Source organism: Cucumis melo, chromosome 6 (assembly GCF_025177605.1).
Source record: "Cucumis melo cultivar AY chromosome 6, USDA_Cmelo_AY_1.0, whole genome shotgun sequence".
In the NCBI taxonomy this organism is placed as follows: domain Eukaryota; kingdom Viridiplantae; phylum Streptophyta; class Magnoliopsida; order Cucurbitales; family Cucurbitaceae; genus Cucumis; species Cucumis melo.
The window spans coordinates 24,684,552-24,704,375 of NC_066862.1; the positions used below are offsets into that span (position 1 = coordinate 24,684,552).

The 19,824-nt window shown below is 35.4% G+C and overlaps 2 protein-coding genes and 1 pseudogene across 9 annotated transcripts; 2 read left to right on the forward strand and 1 right to left on the reverse strand.

Annotated features, from left to right (window-relative positions):
* The first annotated feature begins 3,539 nt into the window (after window positions 1-3,539).
* On the forward strand, window positions 3,540-6,495 carry LOC127149727 (uncharacterized; annotated as a pseudogene).
* Window positions 6,496-6,742: 247 nt separating this feature from the next.
* On the reverse strand, window positions 6,743-8,208 carry LOC103491707 (UPF0496 protein At3g19330). 2 transcript variants are annotated; one of them, XM_008451764.3, is made up of 2 exons: window positions 8,040-8,208; window positions 6,743-7,943 (listed from the first exon to the last, which is right to left on the reverse strand). In XM_008451764.3, the coding sequence occupies exon 2, from the start codon at window positions 7,931-7,933 to the stop codon at window positions 6,926-6,928; it is 1,008 nt and encodes a 335-aa protein (XP_008449986.1). In that variant the 5' UTR covers window positions 7,934-7,943; window positions 8,040-8,208; the 3' UTR covers window positions 6,743-6,925. The 2 variants fall into 2 exon arrangements, with proteins under 2 accessions (XP_008449986.1, XP_008449985.1); XM_008451763.3 differs by having other exon boundaries at window positions 6,743-7,938; window positions 8,040-8,206.
* Window positions 8,209-10,387: 2,179 nt separating this feature from the next.
* On the forward strand, window positions 10,388-13,575 carry LOC103491861 (probable protein phosphatase 2C 1). 7 transcript variants are annotated; one of them, XR_007821446.1, is made up of 7 exons: window positions 10,388-10,836; window positions 11,253-11,357; window positions 11,463-11,577; window positions 11,675-11,772; window positions 12,489-12,557; window positions 12,722-12,982; window positions 13,162-13,575. XR_007821446.1 is itself a non-coding variant. In XM_017045323.2 (6 exons), the coding sequence occupies exons 3-6, from the start codon at window positions 11,526-11,528 to the stop codon at window positions 12,785-12,787; spliced, it is 285 nt and encodes a 94-aa protein (XP_016900812.2). In that variant the 5' UTR covers window positions 10,391-10,836; window positions 11,253-11,357; window positions 11,463-11,525; the 3' UTR covers window positions 12,788-12,810. The 7 variants fall into 7 exon arrangements, 3 of the variants coding, with proteins under 3 accessions (XP_050941606.1, XP_050941605.1, XP_016900812.2); XR_007821448.1 differs by having other exon boundaries at window positions 10,389-10,836; window positions 12,722-12,795; XR_007821447.1 differs by having other exon boundaries at window positions 10,389-10,836; window positions 12,722-12,809; window positions 13,162-13,574.
* The last annotated feature ends 6,249 nt before the right edge of the window (window positions 13,576-19,824 follow it).

The window sequence follows — 19,824 nt, forward strand, 5'->3', positions numbered from 1 at the left end:
TTACAAACTTTACGTCTCGTTTGAATACTATGAATGTACAATTTCTTTAAAGAATGGTTAGCTACATGAACGATATTCGAAGTTTTCCTACGAAATAAAAAGTGAGACATCTTGCTAAAATGGTCAACTGGAACAAGAACAGAATCATAACCACTTTGAGTTTTTGGCTTAGGATGAATTCTATGGACAAATGTTCCCAAATACCTTCTGGAATAGGTAATGGGGTTTAAAGGCTCGTATTTGTTGATGTTTCTTGGCAGTTTGAAATGTAAAATAGTGTTTGACGAACTTTATGACATATTTACGTAGTTGAGGCCAATACTATCTTTCACTAAGTAGTTGATAGGCCTTGTCAATGCCAAAATGTTTTGTAAGTTATTGCTATGAAGTTTTTTAATCAAAGCCTCACAAAAGAGATGCTCTAGAAATACAAAGAAGATTATTCTTAGAAAGAAATGCGTTAGTCAAATGGATATCATTATAATTGACATAATCAACACAAAAGACCATACTTTACCAAAATCAGGGTGATCTTGAAAAGAGTAGGTAAGGAGTTAAAAGCTACTAGTTGAGTTTTTAGAATAGTACGTAAGTAGGTTAGCTTTTCTACTAAGAGCATGCTCCACCAAATTGGTACTACTGACTTTATGTATTATTATGAAATGGAAATGTTGGATAAAAGAAAGTCATCTAGCATGGATTCTACTAATAGTTTTTCTGGGTTTGCAAATATTTGAGGGATAAGTGATCAGATATTAAATGAATTCTTGACCTAGAATATAATGTTACAAAATCTTTAAAGCTCTTACTAATAAATAGAGTTCTTGTTTGTGGGTGCTCCACTTTTGTCTTGCTTCCGGTTTCTCACTATAATACTTAATTGGGTGAGTGTGTTGATATCAAACCGCTCCTAACCTATATCCATGAGCATCAGCCGCCACTTCAAACAGTTGAGAGAAATTCGATAGAGTAAAAACGAGTGTGTTAGACGGCCTATCTTTTAAAAGCATAAAACTTTGAGTTTGGGGGTTAGACAATGAAAATTTTTCTTTCTTTGAACATTCCATTAGTGAGGATGTTATAATACTAAATTTCTTATGAATTTTGTGTAGAAAGAAGCAGGTCCAAAAAAACTTTGTAAGTCTTTTACTATTTTATATTGGATCCAGTCTTTTATTGCCTAAATTTTGTTGGGTCTACGAATATTCCAAATTCATTAATTATAAAACCCAAAAAATATATTTCTTTAACTAAGAAAGAACACTTCTTAAATTTTTTTTTTCTGGGAGCGTTTTAAAATGTTTATGCAAGTGAGAAAGATGTTTGTCATAAGTAGTGCCATAAACTAAAATGTCGTCAAAATAGACTAATAAGAATTTATTAAAGCAAGAACGTACAAAGAGGCCCTCAGTAGTCTTGAATGTCGTTTTTCATTCATCTCCTAGTCGGATTCATATTTGGTGGTACCCGCTTTTTAAGTCGATCTTGGAGAAAAATTTTGCCCCTTCAAATTGATCAAATAGGTCAGACATCCTTAGATTGGGGAAGCAGTATTTGACTTTAATTTTTTCGATGGTACGATTGTCTACGCACATCCTCCTTTGTCTTTCTTAGGAGTTAAGAGAATGGGCACGACGCAAGGACTTTAGTTTGGTCTAATATGTCCTTTTGTCTAAAAGTTCATTCCTTATTCTTCCAGAATTTCATATTCTCTTGGACTCATTATGTAGTGAGTAGATTTGGAAGCATTTAATTCAGAATGAGATCAATATTATATTGTGTTGGATATCTCTCAATGGTGGCAAATTAGTGGGAGTTTCTAACATTTGGTGAAATTATTCTAGCAACATTTTGATGTGCTTGTTTTTTGCAAGAACGAAGTTGATACTTGATCTTTTACTATCAGAGCCCAAACTTCCTTGTCTTCCTTGTCAATTATCCTTCCACTTTCTTTGATGAAAACTAGTTGCTTCTTTATTTCTTTTTTGTTCTTGTAACCCACTTTATTTGTTGGGCTCATAGAAGGTAAAAGCTTTACCTTTTGTCCCATCCAAGTGAATTCATAAGTGTTTTCTTTTTCTCGATGTAAATGCTTGTTAGTCATATTGTCAAGGTCGTGCTAATGAAATATGACAAGCATCCATATCAAGAACATCACAAAGGATTTGATCTTTATAGAAATTACTAAGAGAAAGAGGGATCTTGCAAGTTGAACTTATCTGCACTTCACTGCTTTTCTTGATCCAACTAACTTTGTAAAGATGCAGATGTGGATCGAGCTTGAGATTAAGTGCTTGCACAAGCTTTTGAGAAGACAATGTTTTCGCTACTCCCATTATCAATAATTATACATTGTAAACTTTGCCATTGATTGTGCAAAGTATTCAGAATAATGAGTGTCGTGGGTCAGTCTCAGTCTTTAGTGTGAGTAGAATTCATTGAATTACATAAGAAAGTTGCTCCCCCTTGTTCGATGGCAATTTGTTCACATCTTCTTCGAAATTTGGCGCCGTCTCGTCTTCTTGGCTTTCTTTTCTCTCAACATATGCTAGTGTCTTCCGTTGTGAGCATTGATTAGATAAGCGCCCCTTCTAGTTGCACCGATAGCAAAACCTAAGATTTGATCTTTAGTAAGTATTGGGTCCTCCATTCTTGTTCAGAGGTTCTTGGATCCTTGGACTTTGATTGGCTTTGGGAGGTTGAACGTCTTTAATCTTTGAAACTTGACCTTGTTTGTTGTTTTCGAAGTTCTTTCATTGATACGGAGTGAATGGTTTGTCCCACTGACTCATTTTGGTTCCACTGTTTCTTTGCTTTTTACCCTACATTAGTTCACCTTTGTAAGTCATTGAAATGGCAGCTGACAACATGACTATGGATCACGAGTCAAAATTTTCTTGTATGTCGTCCTTGAGGCCATGAACAAGTCGAGCTCGTTGGTAGTTCCCATCTCTTTCGTTCAAGTCCTAGCACTTAAATGATGGAGTTTCTCATGTTTTGTCAAAGACTTGAATACTCAATTCAAGCTTGGTACCTTCTCCAATTTAATGATCTTTAGGTGTTTCCATCAGTTTCAATTATTGTTCCTTATTTTACACAATTATTCGCTATTATACAAGTATTTTTGGTGCGATATGTAAGTTTGATTCATTTATATCCAACATTTATATTCATTACTCAATCTTGTACATGACGCTCGAAAATTGAAGTAGCAAATTCTCTCCCCTGGAGAAATCGATGTTTTGGAACAAAAATTTCTAGGGAAACCGTTTCAAGTACTGTGACCGTAGCATTTGCTAGCTTTTTACCATTCCATGGTTTCTCATTGACCAATCCTTCAAACTTAGTTTTGATCTTTATTTATCGATAAATCGTTGCTTCTAAGTTTTCTTCTATTCATTTCGTGTTCAATTTTACACTTTTTTTTGGTTGAAAATGCCTTATCAACACATTGTGGTGGGTACATTCAATAATTTTTGTGTTGCCACCACTAGCCATATTAGTAGGAATTGTTCTGTTTTGGCTTGATTTTTTATTCCATGGTTCGGTTTTTTTTTCCAATAACTGAATTTCGTCAGGCGATTGCACTATCTACATAGTAGCGTCTAAATCTTCCCATCTCCGTAGATGAGTCAAAGGTGCTATATTGCTTTTCCTTTTTGATAGTGCCAACTGCCAACGTAATATTTTAGAGGAACATAACTAATTAACTATCGATAGTTTTTCTTTTCATTTTGTTTTTTGGAATTAAAATTTCCTGTCCTTTTGTTTTGTTTTGTTTTGCTTATGAAGCTTGAAAAGAAGCTTTTGACGAAATACTTCATGGAGAATATTCCATATTTTGCTGATAAGGTACTCAACCTGGTTAATTGGCATTGATTTAAAACAAAAGGTGACCAGTAAATGCATCAAACAATGGTTAGAGAAAGGAGAGATCCATGTTATATAAAGTGAAGATAATAGTCTTAATATATTGGTATGAAACCTAATGGGTAGTTCTCCAAATGTAAAGTAAAAAAATTTATGTTCAAAGTGGACAACATCATACAATTATGGAGATATATTGTTAGCTTGAGAAAATGATGGGTTTAGCTCACACTCTTCCGCAACCAGTCACACACATTCTTATATTTTAAATTATATTTTCATTGTGGTCTAGATTAGGACAAGGATGCTTGGTGCGAATGTATATCCGTCTAAAATATATGTTTAATTATCTTCCTTTTGTGTCATTCACTTGATGTGCAAACTATTACCTTTCACTCTCTCAAAAGTCAAAAGAGTATCACTTGGGACATTATTTAACACATAGCGAACTGACGTGAATCCATCTATTATACTATTGTAGTACATAATTTTCCGTCGTGGTATTGGGATTGATCAAACACACGATCACTTTTACCGAACAAAAATAAATGCCATCATAATGCGAATATGGATGTTCTTTCTCAAAGTATCAGGGAGAGTACAGACATCCTTATCAGTCTCGTGAACTTCTTTGTTTTCTTTAAAGGCACTAGTTAGTTGCTTTATTTTTTCAGGTTACAGAGCCTTCTATTTCGAGTGTTAAGAAGCCGTTAAAGTCGATTATTTTCAAAACAAATTGAAACCAGTACAGAATCGGAGGTTGATGGCTTGTATGTTGAGCTGTTTCGCGTTGAGAACATGACACTTGGGTTTGAATTTTACCACTCTTAAATTTCTTCATGCATTACTAATGTTTGGGTTAATTTACCTAGAGAAGGCCCTTGCTTTCTGCCTCGCAACCCCAGAGATCGAGCATGGACATGCATTTTGTCTTGTTGATTCCTTGATTACTTGCTTTGATCATCTATTGTTTGTATTCTAGGATCTCTAAGCTGGTGGACAAGATTAACATCCAAGAACCCACATTTGATCGAATAATCGTTGTTTACAGGTTCTTTTTTTTCTTGTTCTTTTTATTTATTTATTTTTCACACATTAACGTGGTTGAAGTGCACCGGTGGAAATGATATTGACTTCTTACGAAGATATAATTGAATAGGCCAGCAAAAACAAAAAAGGAAATGGAACGGGGTATCTTGGTAAGTATTTCAAGAATATACCAATAGCTGATCTTGAGATTGTGCTTGTAGGTTTTGTAATCCATCTAACCTCATTGTTATTTCGTCCCGTTTTTTTGGTATTCAAGTTAGCCAACGTGCGATCTTCGTCGTATGGAACTTCTGAACTTGGTTATTTATGGAAAAACTTCCAACTTTTGACAGCCCGAAAAGAAAAATCTAGGTTTAACTCCAATGGACTCGGTGCGTTCCTCGAGTCTGCTGCAATCTGACTGGTTGATTGTTTCTATCCAAAATTCTGCATGGACTTATGAACACAAATACACCTCTCAACCCCCCCCCCCCCCCGAGTCTCCTTGGACAGGTTATTGTTATTGGCTCACCTAGCGTCCCTAAAAAAAGAAGATATCAAAGTCATTTTAGCTATCCTCTCTGCCGTCGCTGGTTACTGCGTGAAAACATATCTCTTGTAAAGTTACACGACCTCCTCTCTTCCCATTTCTACTTATAGATGTGACTAATGTTACTTATTCTCTAAACTCTAGCTTTATATTGGTTCAAAGAATTAGTAATGCATTTCCCATATACCATGAGCTAGTGCTAACTTATCACCGGTTTCCTATAGGTTTCAGGGCAATTTATCACCGGTTTCCTATAGGTTTCAGGGCAATTTAGTGTCATATAAGAGCATAAACACAAGCTGCGTTTATGACAAACAACTAGACAATGGAAGGGGCACTCTTCTTCACTTATGTGATGAAGTTTTTCAGCAAGAAGTAAGCAACACTCTCTTTCTATAGCCGCGAGATATCTATTTACTCATAGTCAAGTTTAATTAAAACGAAACGTATACTTTATTACTAGAACTTAGAAATAACTATTCAAGTAGCGGTATAAAAAACATAACACAAAATTTAAAACCTTCAAATTTTTTTTGATATTTTATTGCAGATACAACTATAGTACCAAATATAGATAGAGAATTGATTGTAGCATAGATTAGCTTCGTTTGCAGCTTCTAGTTAACTTTCAGGTAAAGGAGGTGATTATTTCCTTCTATATATTGATGAAACAGGAATAGGCGACTAAACAGGTGCTCACTCAACACCTTGTTCCTCTTTAGACTCGCGCTATGATGTGGTGGAACGAGTAGTTGCATTATATTTCATGACTCACAGAAGCGACCATGAATGAATAAAACGTTGCTAATTGATGTTTAACTTATTTTTGTGATTATGTAATTAGGAGCTTGAAATGCGGTGTGAGGATCTGGTTCAACTTTGACGTCGACAATGCAGTTCACAAGTTAGAGAAGTTGGGGATTGTTGTCTGGGTAGAACTTAACGAGTACAAGAGAATTTCTACTCGTGTTGTTCAATGTCTTCTTATGCCTTCTTTAACTTGGAAAAGAACCGAACACAGGATGCGAATGGGGCATACTCCTGTGTAGATTTGGGGAGTGCCAACAAGATCATAGGCATCACCACAGAGGAGATAGTTTCCAAAGCTAAAGAAGGCGATGCTACCACCACTTGATACCATAATTGTACAGAAACTGTATGTACTATTCTGCTTTTCCATTCTCACACAAGGAAATCAATATTCTAAGATTAGTTGATAACTTAAAATATCAATGCATAGCTTGTTTGTAAAAGTTGTGTTTTGAATCTATCAAACACAGCACGTGTATAACTCAATTACCAAATGCTTTCAACTTTCAAAAGGCAGTCTACTGTGAGAGTTTCAGAAGGTATGGATTTATTATCTATTGGTGCAAACAGTAAACTAAACGGGTTAGAGACAAGCTGAATGTTAGTTTAAGAACAACACTAACTTTAGAAACAAAAAATAAGGTGAAACCCAGATTCAGTTAAGTGTTACTATTGTGGATGAGAAGAGTCAGAACTAGTTTGATGAAGTAGAATCTCCTTGAGAAGTTGAGATCTTGAGTGGTTGACAGTAATGAGACAAGTAGTTATCTTCTGCTCAAGAAGATCAAGGTAGTGTCCCAAATTCGGGTGGTTCTTTCCCAAGTGTATGAGCACTTCCTGAACTGTGTGCTCATCATTCCCCATGTTCAAACCCAGCCGAATGAAACGCTTATCATCCTCCACGGTGTTGTGCAAACGGCCGACGAGGCTATCAAGCGTGTCAAGGTCAGTCTTTAGAACATAGGTGTTCCTAGATGCAACTTTAAGCTGAGCTGCATAGGCCAGTTCTCTCCTGGCGAACTTCGGAGGAATGTAGGCCGTAATCGCAGCACCACCCCTGCAGCAGAGGACGGTGTTAGGGTCGGGGTTGGGAGAACGAACAAGGCGAATTCTGGAGCTGGACTTGCGAAGACGGCGCTCAAGTTGGCGATTGAGATCGCAGAAGTGGTCTCGAATTGGGTGGAAGGTCAGTGAGTCAGGGCGGGGAAAAGGGTTAGCGTCATCCTTGAATTTATGGAATTCTTGGACAACGAGTTCGCAATGAGTCTGAGACAGGGAGTCGATGGGAAGATCTTGGAGGAGGGTGTTAATTGGGGAATAGAGTCGACGGGCTTGAGCAACGATGCCACGAAGGGTGAGGCAGAGTCTAGTGGTTCTCTCACTGTAATCGAAGTAAGAAGAAATGAGATTTAAAAGGGAAGTGGATTTGGATCGGTGAAGGGCATTGAGGACGCGATCTCGATTGGGGCTAAGCACTTGGGTGAGCATCCCGGAGAGGTCTTGAAGTTGATCTTGCTCGTGATCGGCGGCGTCGGGGACCACAAGGTCCATGGAGCTGGTGATTCTTACCATCTCCTTGAAGGAGTTAGTTTGAAGAATAGCGGTGGAGTAGATGCGAGAGAGATTAATGGTGGTTGTGGATGTAACAGGCGAGGAGGAGGAGGAGGAGGCATCCATGGGGGCTGTTCTTGATTGAGGCAAATTGACAAACAGTTAGAATTAGAAGGCAGAACAGAAAATTGGGGGTTGAAATTAAGTGCAGAAAGTAGAGATATTGGCAAACCTTGGTGCATCGTGGAGAATGTGGGAGATCCCGCAGGAAGGCACTCCAACATTTTTCTGCTCAGTACTATGAATTGCAATAGGAAGAGAAGAGGAGAAGGAGAATGAAATGGATTGTGGGAAATGGGGGTGAGTCGGGTGACGCCTTTACCCTCCTTATAAGGCTCTTTTTATCTACAATATGGTGTTGACCAATTCATTGGCATGCCATTGAATGTGGCCCAGTCGTCTTACAATTTGTTTGACCACAACACACTTAGCTTTCTAAGGTTCTTGCGGCGAAGCATAATTTCTCGGCAAGCAATTTGTTGTTTAATTCACTTTATTCTTTTTATTTATGGTTAGCCTACGTCATTTGGACTTGTGTGTTCATTTGATTTTGAAGTTTAAATTGGACATTTGCAGGTTTTCTTTTCTAATTTTAAAAATGGGTTTTTTTTTTTAAATATAACAAATAGATAAAATATAGTTATAACAATTATGAAAACAGAAAAGGAACACATGTTTGCAATGGAAAATACAAAAAATATATCAGTCAACTTGCTATTAATCAACCACACTTGAGCGGGAGAAATCTTATTCTACGATTGTGTACTACAGTTTAAATAAATGTTTTACTATTAGGTCATGATACACGATTGTATAGTTCTTTTTAACGATGGAAAAAAAAGGACTTTAAATTTAAACGATCGTGTTGTCCATGTTAAACGATCGGGTTGACCATGACAAATGATCATGTTGATCATGAAAGCCGAATGAAAACTGATTGTGTTGATTATGGTAAACGATCATATAATTCAATATAAATGATCGTTAAAAATTTCAAATCAAACAATCGTGTTGACCATATTAAACGATCGTATTAGCTATAGTAAGTGATCCTCATGCCAACACGAATCGTGTAGTTCGTTTGACTTTAAACTTAAACGATCGTGTTAACTATGGTATTTGATCATGTTGACAAAGGTAAATAATTGTGTTAACTATGGCAAGTGATCGTTTAGATCCTACCAATACGATCTTATAATTTGTTTTAAACGATGAAAAAGACTTCACATTTAAACAATCGTGTTGACCATGTAAATGATCATATTGACAATGGTAAACAATCGTTTAGATTAGGTCAAAATGATATTTAAATGATCTTAACAATCTCGAATATGAGGAAAATGAAATAGCTCCATAGAATCTTGATGAGGATGGTAAAGATGAAATAGAAGAATAAATCGTTTAAAAAAAGAATAAAGAAAAACTGTGAGAGGGGATGAAGAAATCTGTAAGAGAATATGAATAACTTGCAAGGACGAAGAAGAGAAAGAAGGGCTGAATCGTTTCAAATATTCAAGAGCAAATTTGAAAATTATGAAAATATTTTACGACTTGATGAGTTTTTATTTTTTGTTACCTAAGCAGTAAATATTTTTGGGTTTTTTTGTAAATTAACTTTTAAAAATTTTCTTTTTCCTTCGGTTCTAAAGAAGAAAAGATATTGTAAATGATAAAATTGTTAAAAATATTTGTAAGTATAGGAAGTTTTCAAATTATATTAATGATAGACATCGGTAGTCTATAAAAGTCAAAATATTTATAAAGTATATCAAAATATTACATTTTATGGATGATAGATACTAATAAATAAGGATAGAAGCCTATCCATGACATTTATATATGTGGATAAAAAATAGTCATTTCTTAAATGTTTTACATATATATTTTTTAAATGCAAAAGTTGAAGTTTAACTAAATTTTAAAAATAAAAATAAGTTGTAAAAGCTATTTTTTTAGATTTCGTAACTATTTCAATTTTTGTATAATCTGACGTGACAATTTGACTGGCTTTCATCAAGCACAATTTGACTTCACATTTGGCTTCTTCCAACTTGATCTTTTAGGAAGAAAAGAATAAAAGGGTTTGTTTCATCGAAAAAGCTTATCTCCCAAATACAAGTTGGCAAGTCACTTCAGATCCCATCCCAAAAGGCCTCATACTAATGGAGATAGTTGTCCTCACTTATGTATCCAAAATCATTCTCTTATCTAACAAATGTGAGACTTTGGTTGGATTCACAAGTTCTTTTCACAATATCATGCGGCATAAACAAACAAGCATAAATATTCCAATAGAATTAAGAGTACACACATTTCAAAGGTTTAGGCAATTTACACATACAAATTTCTTTGACCATCATTTATACATCTTATAGAAATCATTATTTTGTAAATTACAACCATATCGCATAGAAAAGCATTTCACATGATATGCATAATCAATTCACATTAAATTTCAACTTTTGTACTCTTGCTCAAAAGTTTACCACATTTTCACTACAACAAATAAGCCCTTTAATAACAGCATTCAAAATATTTCCCCAATCCCCTTTTTGGAGCCTGTTTTCTTTTTGCCTTTCGCTTTAACACCGAGACCTAACTTGTGCGACACTGCCGTTCGAACCACCACTCAAACGATGGATGATTGCGCTTGCATCAAACGATCGACGACGACTGCTACTACCTTCCCTCTCTGTACCCACCATCAAAAGACGATTCAACTGCCTCAAACGATCGACGACTGCGCTAGCCTCAAACGATCGACAACGAAGCCGACGACGACTGCTACTGCCTTCCCTCTCCGTCGTCTCTCTGTCCCCACCCTCAAACGACGATTCTACTGCCTTAAACGATCGATGACGAAGCCCACCCTCAAACGCGACTGCTACTGTTTCAAACGATCAATGACGAAGCCCACCCTTAAATGACGCCTGCTACTGTCTTCCCTCTCCGTCGTCTCTCTGTCTGTGGTAAGTTTTCATTCTACTTTGAAATGTTTTGTGTTAATGTATATTCTTTTTATTTTGATTTCATGTTAAAAGTTATTTTTATCCATTCTTATTTTTTTTTTGTTTCTTCTAGTAATGTTTGGGTGCTTTATTCATCTACTCAGGATGAAAGTGAACCATGAGGAGAATAGTTAGTTTTCGCTATTATATCCTAATCTTGAAATGTTAACTGTCCAGTGAGCAAATATTGTTATTGATTGAAAAGTGGGTTGGTAGACTTTTCATTAGAAGCTAATGAGTATTAGGATGATGTTTAACTTAGTTGCTTGTATGGTTTATAAATTTCTTGATAATTTAAAGAATGGAAAGAGTTTGATTACTGTTGTAGTTTCTTATTCTTGGACAATGCGGTGTTTTCTTTCTATCTTATTTTTCAGTAATGGACAAATCTATGATGTGCTAGTTAAAAAAGTTAATAACGACCCTCAAATTCTTCTGAGAAAGGCTCATGCTGCTATGTCTGCTACTGGTTCAGCTACTGTGTAAATCTTCCTATCCGCTTAAAATTATAAGAAGTTTGATTTGAAGCATAAGCCTGCTACTTTTAAGCTTTATGATTTACCTTAGCTTTCCTTTCACTGGGATAGTCAGAATTATTGCAATGATGGAGGGATGGCATTCTCAAAATTGCTAATGTTGGAGATTATGGCATGCTCATAATTGCTCATGTTGGAGATTGTGGATTAAAGATTATTCGTAAAAGTACTGCCACTAATGTTTAATTTTATTTGCATTCAGCTTCAACTCTTTGGTTCTGAATCTTAATTTCTTTATATAAACATAAACTTAATTTCCTTAGGTCAAATTATATTTTCCACGTCTCCACAAGAACATTTCTTTGACTGCCCATATCAACTTAGCTCTGAACGGGTTGGCCAGACATTCCTTGATGCTACGGTATGATGATTTTCTATATCTATATTGATTTTGTTGAAGTATAATCACAAAGGGGTTTACATTTAGATGTCCCTGTTTTCATTAGAAAAGTGGGTTGGTAGTTCTGTTAATGAAACAAGAATCTCAATGGCTTCTGCAGCTTTTCTATTCAAGGGGTTTGTGTTTTTTTTTCCTTCTGAAATCAGTTTGATCATTATTGAATAGGGGAACTTCTTCACCTCCTGCATTTTTTTTTTATTCTTCTCTTGGATTTGGAAATAGAGATTAGTACTTCTTTTATCCTCATTGAGATTCTTCATTCTCTTCCACTTTGAAAAGGACAAATTGAGAGGCTGATATTTTGAAAGCAATTGGTTTTCTGGGATATCCTCATTTCCTGCAGCTTGTTCTTAACCTGAATTAGATTCTTCTTCTAAAGCCTGAATGATAAACTTGTATTAGTCTGCTTCTCGTCACTGTTTTGTCTTATATACAAGTTATTTTTGGTCATTAATGGAGTGTTCTGTTTAGGTGTAGCCCAACAATAGATTTATAATTTGTTTTCTTCCTCTCGCTGTTTGTTTTTTTCTTTTGGACAGAGAAAAACAAAAAGACTAAAAATTGAGTTATATAGATTTTTCGTTATGGGTGGATTTGGATGTGTCCGTTTGATGATGATGATTAACTAGAAGTAAAAGTTTAGCTTTAACATTCTTTTGTTGGTCTTCCTTTTTCAGGTGGTGATGAAGAATGGAGGAACAACTGTTCGAAGAGGGAGGCATGCACTGTCAAGAAAAGCAGAACAGGTTGGTTCAGTTTTAGACATCTCTCATTGCCCTCTTTTGGACCACAGCAGCCTTAAAAACTCCAAAACAATGGACAAACTATTATGCTCTAATCATACCTTGTTTTCTGCTCCCAGATTATTTTTCACTAATCCTTTTCATCATCTCTCAAATTACATCCACAGACAGATCCAACAAACGACATCAGGATCGAACTTGGAGAGGCAAGATTGACCTTGATGCTACACTAGTTACTGATGTACGAAGTTACAGGTTTGGCTTTGTTGTTATTGTTGTTTATGGGGTTCGTTCTTTCTTTGCTTATCTTTTCCATGTGGACAAGATTTTGTTTCTACTTGGAATGTGGCTGGTAAATCTCCACCTAACTGTTTGAATCTTGAAGACTGACTTCATGCTTCCCCTCCAGTCGATATCTATGTTCTCGGGTATTTACTGATACTTTACATGCAATCTCTTTCTGGTTATGTCTGATTACAAAAGTTAGGAAATAGTAAAGGAGAAGTTTAATGTTATTTACTTTTGTAGGTTTATATATCAAACTTGAGGAGCCATGATGTAAAATGAAGGAAATAAATTGTAATATGGTTTCTTTATTGATTTGCAGGAATCAATCTCAATTAGTATGTGTTTGCACCAAACAAGTTTCTGCTTCATCTGTACTCATCTGATATTTGGTGTCTACATAATGATAAATTGCTATATGTTTTATAAATTTATGTAGGTGAATAGAATTGAGTCTTAACTAGAGGACTAAAGAACCAACGATGACAGTTAGTACACTTATGAACTTTGTTTGTATTTTGAGGGTTAATTTGTGTGGTTGGTACATTTAGACTGCAATAGTAATTAAGTAAATTACTGGCTACTTTATTTTGTAATTTTAGTACATTATGAATGAAAGTTGTTAGTATTCATTGTGCTATGAAGAATTTATGTTTTAGATTTAACTAAAGTTGAGTCCTTGAATTTAAATTTATCGAAAGATAATTAATTCAAAAATTATTTTTTGAGAAAAAAGTTGCATGTTTTAAAGCCATAAGTTAAAGTTGTAGAAAGATTTATATGACCATGGTATCAAAAGGTTATTATAATTATTATAATAATTGAAAACGAGTAAATAACATTATTATAGTTTTATTACAGTTGTAAGTACCATATTATAGCTACAAATACTATATTATAGTTTAATATTATAACTATAAATACTATATTATAGCGTTTAAACAAGACTATTATATGTCAAAGATAGCACATTATTTAAGTTATAACTATAAATACTATATTATAGCTTAATATTATAACTATAAATACTATATTATAGCGTTAAAACAATATTATTATATGTCAAAGATAGCACATTATTTAAGTTATATAAACTTATTATAGCTCTAATGAAAAACATTATCAAATGTTTTTATAACAACGTTTATAAGCTATATTTTTATACTCTACGATAGCACTCGTTATAACTTCGAAAAACGCTATAAAATGCCCCAGACTATCAATGACATGGATTGTTAAGCTTTCAAAAAAGGTTATGAAAAGTCTATTATAGTCTTTTTCGTTAGCTATCGTATATGTTATTTATTGTAGTGTCTTTTGCTAAGTTGCGGTTGTGCAAAGTAGTCTCAATGCAATAACGTGTCTTCCAATGTGATAACTTGTAAAAATACAAGTTAATATAGCCTTTTAGGTAATATAATGATGTCTTATCACATGAGAATAGAAGAATACATCAGAAAGAAGTAGGCGATTTGATTAATTTACGAATCTCATGATACAAAAGAACCTTATCTTTGTTTTATTGCGCTTTAGTGATCTAATTACAGGATTTTAGGCAAAAGAAGTGACGCTTGAAGATATAATGCTTACGCAAGGAGACACGCTCAACCTATGCGACGATAAGCAGTGCAAGCTAGGCAATATGATGCACTAGCAAACAAATTTGGTTGGCACGAATGTTAGAAAAAGGACAAAAGAATGTCTGCGTGGCACTGATGCAACTTCTCAAAGGCATTAATGATGTATGAAATGTTCTGTCAACATCAAGCCTCGCCCATAAATAGTCTTTCACTCTAGAACAAAATGTGCACATTTTGGCCTGATAGCAAGTTCTTACATCGTTCGTCTTCTACCTTCCCTTGTGTTTTAGGTGAGCTTAGAACAAGAGAGAGAGAGTTTATCCCCTTCATCTTCCCCTTCATGAGTAGGCAAAGCCAAAGAGTATGAGAAATTAGGCTCTGCAGAGTAGCACCTTCTATTTTATTCCAATTTACATTTTTCTTGTATTGTTTTGTAAGATGTACACTATGCCCGAGAGGCCTAAAGTTATTTTCATTAACGCAATGGATTTCTTTTGCCATTCTCCCATATTTCTTGTACTTTCCATGTTCAATATGTTTGGTTAGCTAGCAAGCAATGAAATGTGTTTTTAATGTTTAAAGAATCAGAATGAAATTCCTCATTGATGTTGAAAATTACAATGCGATAGAGTCCCTTGAAAGGGACTATTGCGAGGAAGAAACCTACTATGAGCTATTTAGCATTGAAGAATTCCTCGAAGAAGAGGACCCAAATTATATATTGGAAAAAGTAAACGTCGTGTCTGACAAAAAGAAGTTCGAGTCTTTGGATTTACAAGCCAAAGGCGAAAAGAAGACAAAGCCATCAATCGAAGAACCACCAGAATTAAAGCTCAAGCCTTTACCCAACCACCTGAAGTATGCATATTAGGGGGAGAATGACACTCTGTTCGTCATCATCTCCGCCCATTTGGATGCCGTAGAAGAGAAGGCGTTATTGAATATGTTAAAATGCCACAAGAAGGCGATAGGATGGACCTAATGGACATCCAAGGCATAAGCTCATCCTATTGAATGCATAAGATTAGGTTGGAAGAGGGTCAAGAGGGCAGAGATGAAAGAGGTCGTTAAGAAGGAAATTATTAAGCAGCTTGACGCGAGAGTAATCTATCCAATTGCAGATAGGTGAATGGGTTAGCCCAGTCCAGTGCGTTCTTAAGAAAGACGGGATGACTATTATGAAGAACGAGAAGAATGTATTAATTCCAACAGGAATAATTACAGGGTGGAGGATTTGTATGGATTACTGCAAGTTGAGTGCGACAACAAAGAAAGACCACTTCCCCCTGCCTTTCATTGACCAAATGTTTGACAGGCTTACTGGAAAGGAATTTTATTGCTTTATGGATGGTTACTTTGGGTACAACCACAATTACACTAGAAGATCAGCACAAGATGACGTTTACATGACCTTATGGTACATTTTCATTTCCCCGAATGTCTTTCAACTTGTGCAATGAGCCAGGGACATTTCAGAGGTGCATGATGGCTATCTTCTCTGACTTCTTGGAGAGATCAGTGGAGATATTCATGGACGAATTTCAGTATTTAGAGATTCTTTTAAGGAATGTCTAAGTAGCTTAGAAGAAGTTCTAGAGAAGTGTGAAGAGACATGACTTGTTTTAAACTGGGGCAAATGTTACTTTATTGTTAGAGAGGGAATTGTGCTTGGGCACAAGATCTCTCACACAGAATTGGAAGTAGATCCTACGAAGATTGATGTGGTTTGTAAGTTGCCACCACTTTCGGATGTCAAACCATTGAGGAGATTTCTAGAATATTATTGATTCTACAGAAGATTTATCGAAGGATTTTCCAAGGTTGTCAAACCTCTTAGTAACCTATTATGTGTTAACCAACCCTATAACTTTAATGAGACATGCAGCCATGCGTTTCAGACTTTAAAAGACTCGTTAACCTCAGTGACTATCCTCATCACGCTAGATTGGTCACAACCATTTGAACTCATGTGTGACGCTAGTGATGTGGTAGTAGGGGCTATGCTAGGTCAAAAGAGAACAAAGTGATTCACCCTATCTACTACGAGAGCAAAACCCTTGACGAGGCTCAAGAAAATTATACTACTATTAAGAAGGAGTTGCTCGTGATAGTGTTTGTGATAGAAAATTTTAGGAGCTACATTGTAGGCTCCAAAGTTACGGTACATTCTGATCATTCTACGATTAGATACCTCATGGCAAAGAAGGACGCCAAACTGCAATTGATCAGATGGATGCTATTACTCTAAGAATTTGATTTGGAGATTATAAACTGCAAGGGTATCGAGAACCAAGTGGTTGATCACTTGTCGCGTCTTCATAATGAAAAATTCCACCGCTAGAAGAGAGAAATTGAAGATGGATTCCCTGATGAACAACTCTTCCGCGTTGAAGCAGAGGAACTCTAGTATGCAGACATAATCAATTATTTGGTATAAAAGACTTGGCCGCAAGACTTCAACAAACAGCGGAGAAAGAAGTCATTCCATGAATGCTGCTTTTATAAATGGTATGAGCCATTTCTCTACAAATTGGGGCCATATCAGATATTAAGTTAGTGTGTCCCTGAGTATGAAACAACTGAGATATTCGCCAAGTGTCATGAAGCACCCTATAGAGGACACTTTGGTAGACAAAAGACGACTGCAAAAGTCTTGCGGAGTGGGTATTTTTGGCTTACTCTCTTTGAAGATGCAAGAAACTTTGTGGTCAAATGTGATCGGTACCAGAGGATGGGGAATATGTCTTATCGCGATGAAATGCCCCAACAATCCATCTTAGAAATTGAACTCTTTGATATGTGGGGAATCGACTTTATAGGACCATTTCCTCAATCTGATAGCCACATCTACATTTTGTTGGTTGTGGACTATGGCTCAAAGTGGGTTGAAGCCATCTCTTTCTGTTGGGTTTTATGTCCTAAAACTCGTAGATAGTAAATCTAATCAATTGACCGTCATTAATAAAGTGTTTTATTATTATAATTTCAATAAGTGTTATTGATTATATTATTAGTTTTGTCTTAATAACCTAAATCCAATAAACAAACATCCTAAGCTGTTTGATGAGTCTTGAACAGTATGTAGAGACATACGAGGATTAATGTTCAAGATCAGTTTAAAGGGTCTATAGTATAGAGTTAAGGTTGGGTACCTTATCCTGTTAACACTATGGATACGACTCACTTTGTATTTGATACAAACACATTGATCAAATGCGTTCATGTATGTGACATGCGAGTGAGGGTATCCTATGCAATGAGTTTGCATAAGACTGGACCACGAAATAGTAATCACTAGATGTAACTCCGTTAACTAGTTGGATTTCTATTTCATTAGGATGACCTAGGTGACTTAGTCTTAATCCTGAGTGTATTATGAACTCCTGTTTGCGAGGGATTGTCCTTTGATTTGTACGGGTGAGAGTGACAAAATTGTCGACTCAATATGTTTATCATTTTGGGGACAAGACCGAGTGGGAAGCTGGGAACATAAGCACACAAGATGGAATTCACTCATTCCCTCTTTTAGGGTAAGTAGATAAATGTTCCCTTAAATGGTGTCTCCGGGACTTGAACAAAGGGCCCTACCCTCTCTATGGCACGAGAGGGGTTTCTGTTAGTGGTTGGACCATAAATAGGTTGTTCATTAGAGGAGCACTAGTATTTAAGGACTAGAAGTAACCCAAGGGTAAAATGGTAATTTGACCCAGCTGGTGTTACGAACACTTGTGAAGGACTAACTTACTGGTATTGGTCTATATCCGTGGACACAGAAATATATCTACAGTGAGAAGAGTTGAGCTGTGAGTCTTTAGTGGAGTGTACACACAGTTAACGAATATTGATTAATGTGGTTAATGAGTTTAGCTAATTAATCTCATATCGTTGTAGCTTCTGATCTGTAGGTCCATTAGGTCCCCTTCTTAGCTCATAAAGAGTAATGAGATTTGTTTATATTGGTTGTAATTTGAAATGTTCAAATTTACTTTGGGAATTAATATAATGTATATTGATACATTATAATGTAAAGTTTACATTTTAATTAGACTTTATTATATAAATTTAATTTTGGATATGATTCAAAATTAAATTACGAGAGAATAAAATATTTGAATGAGTTCAAATATTAGTTTAATGTGTATGTGATACATATTAAAACTATAGGTTATGAGAGAAATTTATATTTGAATATAATTCAAATTTTGGATTAAATTAAATATAAGATATTTAATTTAGACATTAATTAATTGGAGAATTAATTAATAGTTTAGTTTAATTTCGTTTAGTTAAATTTTATTTAATTAAATTAATTAAATTAAAACTATATGTTATGTGAGAGATATTCATTTAAATATGATTTAAACATGAAATATTAATTAAATATGATTTAATTATTAATTAATTTAATAAATATTAATTTAATATTTATTTATTAAATTAATAAGGAACGTGGGTGGTTTTCCCACGTTCCCATTTATTCTCTCTAACTTCCCTCTTCTTCAGTCAAGAGGAGGGAATTTTTTGCGTAACGAACATCAGAGGGATGAGTTCTGCGAAGTTTGAATTGCTCTCCCATGTTCTCTCTGAATAAATTTTCTCTCTAAAAACATTCCTTTCTTCCAATTTTGGTTCCCACAAACCATCTCAATCAGAGAATAGGGAAGTTTTCAAGTGGTGGTGCTCAAATTGGTGATTGGTAGATTCGGAGTCGTCAACGAGCGTAAGTTTTCTTCTCTGTATTTTTCTTCAAAGCATGTTTAACCATAAAAATAGTTTTGTAATTTTTGCCAATGTATTTGTAATTTTAAGGTTCCAATTAAAATTGGGTTTCTGTAATTTTTCGCTGTAAAGGGTTTTTATCCCTTCAATTGGTATCAGAGCCATCTCAATTTTAATTGAGAATTTTAAAAATTTGCATTGGTTAGGTGGGATCTCTACATTATGAGTGTTGGTTTTGCAATTGAATGTTTATGTAATTTTGGCCATAGATTTACTATTTTGATAAGATCAAAATGTAAAGGCCCCTACATTTTTTGACATTTTAAATTGTAGATATGTAATTTAGAGTCCAATTTTTAGATTCAGGGTGTTTTTCTGAGTTTTTTAACACCAAATTTGCCCAAAACGAACAACCGGAAGGCCATCAACGAAATTTTTTTCGATTCTGCATGAAAAGCGAAGCGAAAAAAAATTCGCGACCGGAGGTTGAAGAAGGGATGACGTAAGCATGACGTCATCGACTCTGTACGGACGGCTCGCGGCTCGGCTTGGTTGTACGAACGGCTTGCGGCTCGGATCGCATGTACGGACGATTCGGTTCGGCTCGGCTCGACTTGTACGGACGCTCGGCTCGACTCGACTATACGAACAGCTCGGCGCGGTCGGTTCGGTTCGGCTCTGATTTT

Bases quoted from the DNA above. Each gene is read 5' to 3' on its own strand.
- LOC103491707 (XM_008451763.3), bottom strand. From the start codon at position 8,091: ATGTTGGAGTGCCTTCCTGCGGGATCTCCCACATTCTCCACGATGCAC. The intron at 7,939-8,039 runs GTTTGCCAATAT...AATCAAGAACAG, and splicing joins ATTCTCCACGATGCACCAAG to CCCCCATGGATGCCTCCTCC.
- LOC103491861 (XM_017045323.2), top strand. From the start codon at position 11,526: ATGCTCATAATTGCTCATGTTGGAGATTGTGGATTAAAGATTATTCGT. The intron at 11,578-11,674 runs GTACTGCCACTA...TAATTTCCTTAG, and splicing joins ATTAAAGATTATTCGTAAAA to GTCAAATTATATTTTCCACG. The intron at 12,558-12,721 runs GTTGGTTCAGTT...TTACATCCACAG, and splicing joins TGTCAAGAAAAGCAGAACAG to ACAGATCCAACAAACGACAT.